Raw genomic sequence first — 10,890 nt, forward strand, 5'->3', positions numbered from 1 at the left:
AAAACGGATAGCTTTCCTCAGGGCCAATTTCCGATCGGTATATTCTTTAGGCTAGAGAGAGAGAGAGAGAGGAAGAGAAGGAAGCCTTAAAATGGCACATGTCAACAAAAAAATTAGCGCTTCGCTAATTCAAATATGCAAATCATGACCAGGAGGATGCTAAATTACTGAAGTTGAATATCAAATTGGTGGAAATATGAACTGAATATCAAGAATGGCCCAGTTAGTTAATAGGCCTATTCTTGCACTGGATGGGATTTCCATCTTTTCATTTGTTTATGATTTTTTGCGAATAAATCACGAATTGAAATTGTCAGCATGAACTAGAAAGGAATTATACGACAATTTGTCATTTGTCCACTATCAAGCACTTCTCGTAACCGTGAACCTATCACGTGTTATCAGTGACACGCAAAGTAGTATGGCTTCATCCTTGCATGCTAATTACGATCAGAAAAGTTAAAGTCCGGCATAAAATAGAAGTTTGAAACGTCAACATTTGCACATTAGTATAACCAAAAGTGAAGAGTACTGTTGACTGAACTAAGTAAGCAAAGCAACAATTCATGCAATATTGACTTTAGCGATAGGAAACGTCGAAATAATTGAAAAAGTAATGGATGAATAAAGGGAGAGAGAGGGATGAAGGGACAGAAAGAGGGAAAGAGGGAGAGAGAGAAATGGAAGTAATCGGCTGACAAAACGGATTACAGCTTTATAATGTTATTCATCAATGCCCCATTTACATTCTAGTTCTGCACTGATACTTTTCAGCTCACTAGCGATACTGTTGTGCTTCGACAAAAATGAAAGGGGAAACTTCTTCAACAAAACTACAAAGTGGATTCATTCTTAGATAAACCGGTTTAGATCCTGATCCACATCCAGATCTAGATCCTACTTGTGGCCTGCTATTCATTTGAATGAACTTGTTTGCGAAACCGCTGAATGATATGGATGCATAAAAAGATTCGAAGTAATAAGATTACGGATGATGACTAATTATATATTAAGTCTAAGGATTGTGATAGGCTTAAAGGGATGATAAGAAGACTAACTGATATGCCTTCGAATGTCACATATGCCACTAATCTATAGGTAACAGTACGTAGTAATGTGAATCATCTTCATTAACGAATTGATTACTACAATCAACCTGAATTAAGCTTAATTTCAGTTTCAAATTAATCATGTAAGTTGTCATTGACACAAATCCGTAAGGTAAGAGTACTTATTTGGCGGATTTAATTGAGTGGAATTTGACACAGTAATTACAAACATTCCATAACGGCATAAGCAGATGAAGTTCATGTGCAATACTCGTTTGCACTTGCTTCTTTCATCTTTTAACAATGCTGGGAATCTGTAAGTGATACGTCGGTAGGTGAAGAATGATAAGAAAAACAGATGCAATATTAGGTGGTGGAAGCAGTAGCTAATAGAGGAAACAAAGATCAATGTTAAGAAACATAATAAGCTGACGTGAAGTGATAAACCTAAAGACCCTTCAAACGCCTTTCGCCAGTTGCACTTCCATATCATTTGCAATGTGTATGACGAACGGAAAACACAATTTACCTCCTTTCCGGTATAGCTTGTAGTATTTGTCCATGTGTCTGTGTGGGTGTTTGCCTTTGTCTGCACTCAGCTTCTCCTTTCTCTCCTCCTCCTCCTCTTCCTCCTCCTTCTTAACCTATTGTGTGTGATAACTGCAGGATAATTTTATGGGCTGACTGGGGGAGACAGTCGCAAAAAGTGTTGAATCACTTTGTTTGGGATCAATTGGCTATCACTTATTGTGGTACTGATTATTTAATCAGATGAACCATACAGATAACTAAACATTGCCAGATGTATATTATCAGAAGGCATCTAAATGCATCAATGGAAGACATTTTTAAGAAAAGATGAATGAATTACTTTTCATATCTTTTTTCTGTCTCAAATTTTAGCTCTTTGACCTTTTATTTTTATCTTTGCCCTCATTTTCACGCCATATTCTCATCACTTATTTTATTTTTGTCATTTTCTCCATTACAGTGTCAGTACTTTCTTCGGATCTCAGTCGACACTATCACTTCTTATTCTTGCAAACCATTCCTTCCACACTTACGTGGTTAGTTTGATTGATGTGCAAACGTCAAACATCATTAGGTCCTAGTTCAGATCACGCCCTCAGATTCTATCCATCTATCTTCTCATTCATGGAAAATGGTATCGATTTGAAGACAACGAGGATACTTATTAGCTGAAGTGTCATATCCTTTTTACCAGTGATCGCCGATTTCTTTTCTCTTCTGTCATAGCATTGCTTATAAATGGATGTACCATGAGTGATGTGTACGATACTTAACCAAAGAGAAGAAAAGCATTCGTTACTTTTTGATATCATCATGATGAGGTTTTGCGAACAAAGATTTGGGAAGAGCTCTATCCGAACTTGTTGCAAACGTTACTAATGTGAATGTGCCTTCTAACCTGCGCAATGGATTTGTTAAGTGCGCCATAGCGTGCGCGGAAAAGGCTCACCCTTTACTTACAAGGTTATTTGTCGAGGAGTCCTCAGAACGTAGGTTTTGTTTGAGTATTCTTCTTAGATGGCTTTACAGAGCTGAGCGAGTTCCCTCTGCCTGCTTTTAGAGTTAGACTTAACTTTCTCCCAGGATAGTTGCTGAAAGTTAGCGAGCCACCAATGGACACACTTTGTCTTACCTTCCAATTGAGACCTCTCTAACATGGAAAACCCTACAGAAGTATACGCCACCGCTACCATAGTTCGCAACCTCATTAGAGCATGCAAGCTTCTCCCACTACAGGAGAGGGGGAATCACTACTGTACTTTTAGTAAATTAAGGCACAGTATGATACATTGAGCCCTAACCGTTGTATAATGGGGTCGAGTGGTTTCGGGACTTTTATCGTGATCAGTCGCTTTAGTTGTTTGGTTGTTGTTGAATAGGCATGATCATTTGATATGCAGTCGATGCCACTATTCAGACTACTAATCATCTTGGGAATGAAATTTTTACAGCAAATACTTTTTCGACTTTATCATACGTTACTGAAATCATTCACCATTTATTGCTAAATGTCAGTGTCCAATTAGTGGTAAAAGGTCATGCCAGATGATCATCACATTAAAAGACATTGTTTATTGATATACTGTAATGACTGATTTCTACAGTTCCCACTCTACTATCTTATTGATTTCTCTATTTAATGCCATTTAGAGGCGAAAAATGATGACATTTTATACTACTTCACAAAATAAAGCCAATCATCGCAAACTGTTCCTTATCGAAAGGTTGCGAAAATGTTTAGCTTAGGTCACAAAATTCCGTACACTCTTTCTCTCTGCCGTTATGAGAATGGATAGTTAACCATAGGTATAATTCTTTTGATCAAAATGGTTATTGTACTTCCAAAGAGATTTCGATCATCCAGGATACATGCTGCTTACTCTATAACTTTTATCTTTCGTTGCTTAATATTTCCCACATGCTTCATTTTTTTCCTCTCATTAATTAATGATTTCACCCAACAAGCTGTAAATTTCAGGCCATTTTTCTTGCTCCATTTTTGAAAAGAAAATATGTCAGCGAAAGCAATTAGTGAATATACGGGCAAGGAATTGCTATATCGACATCTGAAGGAGCTCGAATTTGTCGAGAAACCACAAGCGTTAAAACTTACCTCAAGCGACTCATTCGATGTTGTAACAGATAAAATTAAGTGGCTCAATCATGATAAGGTATTTGCTAAATTTGAAATTGCGTTATCTTTTTAAAAAGATTTCTCATCCTTCTCCCGTCCCGATATTGAATTCGTTTATTCTAGGCGAGGGAAATGTTTGAAATACAAGCTTATGGCAATTTTCTGAGAATACGAACTAGGCACTGTTGCAGTTCATTGATGAAGGATTATTCAGACAACCTGATACTTTGTATTTTACCTTTATCCAATCAAACTTGTGAAATGAAAATTGTGAATACAACTGAGAAATGTACTACCTGTCCAAGGATCTGTGAGTGTTTTCAGATTTCCTTGTTAGATCTTCAACAAGTCAAGGGAGGTATAGCAATTCTTGTTTACTTAACTGTATCCAAATATCACTTAAAGCGGTGTTTTTCGTTTTCTACATTCTCTAAATTAACCTGTTGGATAACAGTCATGTAAATGGAGTTGTTAAATCAAAACTCACACTTCAATACATAACTTGCAGGGGGAGCACGGATAAATTACTTAACAAAAAAATAAATGCTAAAGTTTATGCCACTATGATTAAACCAGATCAATTGTTACAGAAAGCGGTGATTAAACCAGATCAATTGATCAAGCGCCGAGGTAAATTGGGTTTAGTGAAATGTGGAAATGTTTCTGTCCTACGTGACTGGTTCAACGAAATGAAAAATAAAAGCATGCAGGTTTGATTTGTAGACTTCTTTTGGCAGATTTCTCTGCTGCAGATATCTTCTGCAAATCGTCTGTAGTACTGATGTGGTATGTTTTCAGATCGACAAAGTAGTTGGATGTTTGCGTAATTTTATTATGGAGCCGTTCTGTATGCATTCAGAGAGCGATGAAATGTACATTGCTATAATTAGCAGACGCGAAGATGACGTCATCCTTTTTTATGAACATGGTGGGGTCGATATTGGCGACATTGATGCCAAGGTTTAGATTTCAGCCATTTACTAGCTTGATCAATTATTAAACAAGTAGTACTAAGGAATTTATTTAAGGCTCGTAAATTGTATTTCCCGGTGGATATCGACAGAAAGAGCGTTTCTATTGCTGACCATGATGTTGAATCACTGATCGGCCCAATGGAAAGCCAGAAATTATCGTATGTCATTAATAATTTCGAATTCTTGGTATTCGACCTGATTTTTAGGTTTAAGAAAGTTCAATAATTATTTCGAAACAAATTTGTTATGAACGGCTTTAGATACTAATGCAATATTGCGTTTATTTTTGACTCGTATGTGAAGTTATATGTTTTTAAAACTATCTTTTAAGAAAACTACTTACGCTTTGTTATTCCTGATCATCTAATTTTGGATGTTGATGATTGCTAACAGCTTAAACTTTTTTCGACTAGTAATGAGGTCATCATTGAGAGGGAGGTGTTAACTTGGGTCCGTAAATTTATGAGGTCCAAATAATTTTTGCATTCAAGTTATTTTTAGCGCTGAGCCAGATATTTAATCATCTCGTTATATTTTCAGACTGCTGAAAACCTTTGTAAAAGCTCTTTACTATGTGTATAAGGAGAACTGCTTCACCTATTTAGAAATAAACCCATTTGGTAAGAATTCCTATGGTTAAATTTTTTGCTTCAAATGCTTTTGTCGATTTCCCAAGAGTTGCACTTTAATAGTAGTAGGGGTTTACTGTTTTCAAGTACAAAATGGAAGATTTTATGGATTGTTCATCGTCCGGAATTTCGTTACTAATTAATTACATTATAGTTCTAGTCAACAACAAAATCTACATACTTGATCTTGCTGCAAAGCTTGATGAAACAGCACTGTTCCTTTGTTCGGAAATCTGGAAGACCAGAGATGGAGAACCGGTTGATTTTCCTGCTCCTTTTGGAAGAGATAAAATGGCAGAGGTTTTCATGCTTATCTTTTGCTCAAAAAAATCTGCCGGCTCTGGTGGGCGAAAATTCCTCATTATTATATACTAAACTATCAGTGAGGTTACTTTGAAATTTGGCGTATATTTAGATATAAGATTGTGCCTTTGGTTATTTTGTTAAATTTGTAATGAAATGAGAAATCATTTTTCTCCAATTTTTCTTTCAACTTTTATGGTTTGCTTTTAATAGTTATTAGTAATGACTCTAATGCTGGTATTCCTTCATGTTTTGCTATGTTCTTTGCTCGTCCTTCCCAATAAGTAATGGTGACGCAATAACTAACAGTGATGGCAAGTTGAACTCAACAAAAATATGTGGTTAAAGATTCCAAATTTCAGTAAGAGAGAGAAGAGAGATCAGTTGTAAAAACCGCCTTTAGCATCAATAATTATTTGCGGAGTCATTTTTATAATTTTTGCAGGAGAAGTATGTTGCTGATCTCGATTCAAGAACTGGTGCTTCATTAAAACTAACCATTTTAAATCGTCGAGGTCGTATTTGGACTATGGTAGCTGGTGGTGGCGCTTCTGTTGTTTACACGTATGTCTCGAGACTTAATTAATCATGAAGCAAGTATTTTAGATGGTTTTTGATTTACTGTTTTATCACCGATTAATATCTTTTAGCGACACAATTTGCGATCTGGGAGGAATGTCTGAGCTGGCAAATTATGGTGAATATTCGGGTGACCCCTCTGAAATAATGACTTATGAATATGCAAAAACAATACTCAGTGTACTTACGGAAGGTTCACCACATCCGAAAGGCAAAATTCTTATTATCGGTGGCTCAATTGCTAATTTCACTAACGTTGCAAAGACATTTAGAGTAAGTTTGTAATCTTATTCTTCTTATTTGAGGAAAGTGGCGTTAAATTAATTTATTGCAGGGAATTATAAAAGCCATTGAGGAATATGGGGAACTTCTCCATGAGCATAAGGTCACCATACATGTACGAAGAGGGGGACCAAATTATCAAGAAGGGCTAAGAAAAATGAAAGAAACGGGTTTGTTTCATTTCTCTTATATCGTTCCATCTCATCATTTTTTTAATGAGCATTTTCAAATCCTGCGAGAACATGTTAATTTTGTAGGTTCGCGCTTAAACTTACCAATTCATGTATATGGACCAGAAACCCATATGACAGGTATCGTCGCAGCAGCACTGGGAATATGTCATGCTCCCGACAAGCCATTAGCTTTGCAAGCTACTGATCAATTTCTTCCACCAAAAGTAGATGTGAGTGTGGATAGATAACAGAGATATCTTAGAAGTTATGAACCATTAATATTTATTCTTAATATCGAAATAATCTTTCAGAATGTGGAAAATATAGAGTTGGAATCTTCCTTAAACATGACATCACCGGCAAGGAAGATTATAAAACTAGCAGCAACTGGAAATGAACCGATGGAAACCAGTGATCGCGAGATCAGACTAAGCGGCAGTTTATTTGAAAATCATACAAAAGCCATTGTATGGGGACAACAAATGAAGGCTATACAGGTAAACATGAATATACTTGAAGACTTCAACTTTTTTAAAAATATTTTTCAAAAATATACTGTCAAATTTCAGGGTATGCTTGATTTCGATTTCGTTTGTGGTCGTTCACAGCCGTCAGTGGTTGCATCGACGTATCCTTTTATAGGTGACCATAAGCAGAAGTATTATTTTGGTCATAAAGTAAGTCAACTTTTACTTTCTTTCTTTTGTATTGTTTTGTATTGTTCGTACTAATACTATTTTCGATCATCATTGGTCAACAATTTTTTCATTCATCTTTTGGTTGCATAGTACTTTTCAGGAAATTCTGGTACCAGTTTACAAATCAATGAAGGATGCTTTCATTAAGCATCATGATGTTTCTGTTTTTATCACTTTTGCTTCTTTGCGATCTGTCTATGCAACAGTTCGAGAAGCTTTGGACTTTTCACAAATTCGCGTCATTGCAATAATTGCTGAAGGCATACCCGAAAATCAAACACGGCAGTTGATTAAGGCAAGTTTATAGAGTTTCAGTTATTCGTTGTTTCTTCCAGCATGTAATACTGAGAGACAAGCTGGTTTTAATTTATCGTGCATTCCAGTTGGCAAACGAAAAATGTGTAACATTGATTGGACCGGCTACAGTAGGTGGCATTAAACCAGGTTGTTTTAAAATCGGTAATACTGGTGGTATGATAGACAATATATTGTCGCTGAAGCTGTATAGACCGGGAAGGTGATTTGTTTAATTTTTTTAGAGATTTATTGATATTAAATATGTTTACTAAAAACCAATATTTATAGTGTTGCATACGTGTCACGTTCTGGAGGAATGTCAAATGAGCTGAACAACATCATTTCGCAAAATGCTGATGGAGTTTATGAAGGAATTGCTATTGGTGGTGACAGGTACCCAGGAAGCACGTTTGTTGACCATCTTCTTCGATACGAAATGGATGACAGGTTATTAATGAGTGCTGAATAATTGGCAGGAATATGAGAAATAGAATTTCTTTGGTGTACTTAGAAATATTATAGAGTGAAAATGATGGTTATGCTTGGTGAACTGGGTGGTGAAGAGGAATACAAAGTTGTTGAAGCATTGAAGGAGAAACGTCTTACGAAGCCTTTAATTGCTTGGTGCATTGGAACGTGTGCAAACTACGTTACATTTGAGGTTCCTTGAATAATTCAATGCGTTAGAAGTCAGTTAGAAATATTAGATACGGAAGTTTGTAATATCTTGGCAATAAAGATTGAAATGCTATCTGACATACGTTTAGTTTCTGTTATGCTCGAAAAAGGAAATTTTGCAAATGGACGTTTTGGTTAAGCATGTTTTGAACTAAACACCTTATTTTGTATCCCTTAATCCCCCCATTTTTTTCGTTGCTCGGCTAATCGTTTTATAGTTTAGATTCAATTCGGTCATGCAGGTGCATCAGCTAATGCACAAGCTGAAACTGCTACTGCTAAAAATTTAGCACTGAAAGAAGCTGGGGCTTATGTGCCTAATTCCTTTAACGATTTAGGTGACGAAATTGCCAAGGTTAGTAATCGTTGCATTCACTTTATAACCTCCGATTTAATCCCTGTTGAGAGGTTTTCTTTTTTCCCTTTCTCGATATCAACTTTTCCATGTTGCAGATTTACAAAGATCTTTTGCAAAAAGAAGTAATTGTATTGAAAGAAGAGCAGCTACCTCCTACTGTACCCATGGATTACACTTGGGCAAGGGTAAGCTTAACTAATAAATCCAGTTATTGCTTTTTATTTTGGCAATACTTTTGCGCTGTGTTTCTTATGGAAAGTACTTTGCAGGAACTAGGTTTAATACGGAAGTCTGCATCATTTATGACGTCTATATGTGATGAACGTGGTGATGAGCTCCTTTACGCAGGTATGCCAGTATCTCGTGTGCTTGAACAAAATATTGGCATTGGAGGTGTGCTTAGCTTACTTTGGTTCCAGGTATGTCGCTGTTTGTCATGAGCTTTCAAAGTCATTTATAAAAAATGCAACGTCTGCATTCTTTGAATTCAAGAATCATTAGGTGTACATGTTTGCGAGGTTATTTCTTTAGCAAGCGCTACAGATTGTTATGTATTCGAATATCACGATTTTTGCAGAAACGACTGCCGGATTACGCAAATAAATTTATTGAAATGTGTTTGATAATAACTGCGGACCACGGACCTGCTGTAAGCGGTGCTCACAACACGATTGTATGCACTCGAGCTGGGAAGGATTTGGTGTCATCCTTGGTTTCTGGGTTATTAACAATTGTAAGAATTTTTTATGTTACATTAAGATTATTTCATCACAATTTCAAGTCGGAAATATGCTATAAGTGGTTAATCTCTATTTAAATGCGACTTTGATAAGGACAATTTGTTCTTCATTATTTTCTACTGATTATTGAGATGTAAATTCATCTAAAATATAGCTGTGTCAAGCTATTGATGAGTTATACTTAATATATTACAAATTAATCAGTTCGGAGTAATCTACTTATGTTGAAATATAGTGTATTTAAATTAAATGAATTGCAAGAGTAAATTGTTAATATATGAACTATGACAGGGTGATCGATTTGGGGGTGCATTGGATGGTGCAGCACGGCAGTTCAGTGAAGCATTTGATAAGGGATTGAGTCCTATGCAATTTGTTAATGAAAAGCGACTTGCTGGTGAACATATCATGGGGATTGGACATCGTGTCAAGTCGGTCAGTTTTTTCTTAATTTAAATGTGGACATACCAAATGATCAAGGATAATGTTACAGTTCATATACCACGTTGTACATAAATTTTTAGATCAATAATCCAGACAAACGTGTCGATATATTAAAAAATTTTGTTCTGGACCGGGAAAAGTTCAAGCAAGAAACTCCATTATTAGAATACGCGTTGAAAGTGGAAAAGATTACTACGTCAAAGGTATATTTGAAATATTAGCATGCTAATCTCATCAACAAAAGTTAGAAATGATCTTGATTTTCAATATTTTTAGAAAGCAAATTTAATATTGAACGTTGATGGAGCAATCGGTGTCATTTTCGTAGACATACTTCGCTGTTCCGGGATGTTTACGTCCGACGAAGCACAGGAAATTATCGAAATCGGGGCTATAAATGGGTTGTTTGTTCTGGGGCGAAGTATTGGATTTATCGGTATGTTCATATTGAGACCTTTTCGTATATTGAAACCTTTTGTGTGTTCAGTGCAGAGCATTTTTATTTTTCGGCATCAGTATGCAGTTACATATCAGACAGAACCGGAGTCAGACCCGTCAGCGACGTCAACCTTTCGCCGCTTATTAAGTTTTACCTACTAATGATCACTAGTGAATTGGAATTCAGATACATAAATTAGTTTATTTAGGGCATTACTTGGATCAGAAAAGGCTCAAGCAAGGACTGTATCGACATCCATGGGATGATATTACATATATTTTGCCTCAAAAGTAATTCAGTGATGATTTAAATACATGACATTTGATAATTCTCTTTTCGGTAAGCTACTGTTTCACAGATTTGATTTCTATTATTTAAGCTGTCACTTTTAGGTTTTAAATGCAGCATTTTCTTGTCATTCTTTTCGTTTGTAGAAACAACTTTGCGTGTATCTTGTAATGTAGATTTCGTCTGTCAGTGAATTAAATTCTAAATATGCAAATGCATAGAGACCAATGGATCGCTTTTTATTGTCATTATTTTATGTTTCGCACCAAATCATATTGTCAAGAACGATTTACA

The 10,890-nt window shown here is 35.9% G+C and overlaps 2 protein-coding genes across 2 annotated transcripts; one reads left to right on the forward strand and one right to left on the reverse strand.

Moving 5' to 3' along the window:
• Nucleotides 1–1,507: 1,507 nt before the first annotated feature.
• Nucleotides 1,508–3,009, reverse strand: LOAG_00506 (hypothetical protein; the record flags this gene model as incomplete). Its single annotated transcript, XM_003136046.1, has 3 exons — nucleotides 1,508–1,693; nucleotides 2,479–2,530; nucleotides 2,882–3,009. The coding sequence occupies 3 exons, from the start codon at nucleotides 3,007–3,009 to the stop codon at nucleotides 1,508–1,510; spliced, it is 366 nt and encodes a 121-aa protein (XP_003136094.1).
• A 583-nt stretch (nucleotides 3,010–3,592) lies between these two features.
• LOAG_00507 (ATP-citrate synthase) lies at nucleotides 3,593–10,602 on the forward strand (the record flags this gene model as incomplete). The annotated part of the gene is made up of 24 exons (XM_020445453.1): nucleotides 3,593–3,751; nucleotides 4,305–4,424; nucleotides 4,513–4,674; nucleotides 4,743–4,846; nucleotides 5,229–5,308; nucleotides 5,472–5,617; nucleotides 6,066–6,184; nucleotides 6,271–6,472; nucleotides 6,534–6,651; nucleotides 6,739–6,884; nucleotides 6,966–7,151; nucleotides 7,224–7,331; nucleotides 7,453–7,647; nucleotides 7,736–7,869; nucleotides 7,938–8,096; nucleotides 8,172–8,310; nucleotides 8,551–8,682; nucleotides 8,781–8,870; nucleotides 8,955–9,104; nucleotides 9,263–9,418; nucleotides 9,717–9,860; nucleotides 9,950–10,072; nucleotides 10,146–10,305; nucleotides 10,517–10,602. 24 exons carry the CDS (start codon nucleotides 3,593–3,595, stop codon nucleotides 10,600–10,602), a joined length of 3,318 nt encoding a protein of 1,105 aa, XP_020304088.1.
• Between the last annotated feature and the right edge of the window lie 288 nt (nucleotides 10,603–10,890).

The sequence above is a fragment of the Loa loa genome, assembly GCF_000183805.2.
Source record: "Loa loa unplaced genomic scaffold supercont3.2, whole genome shotgun sequence".
In the NCBI taxonomy this organism is placed as follows: Eukaryota; Metazoa; Nematoda; class Chromadorea; order Rhabditida; family Onchocercidae; genus Loa; species Loa loa.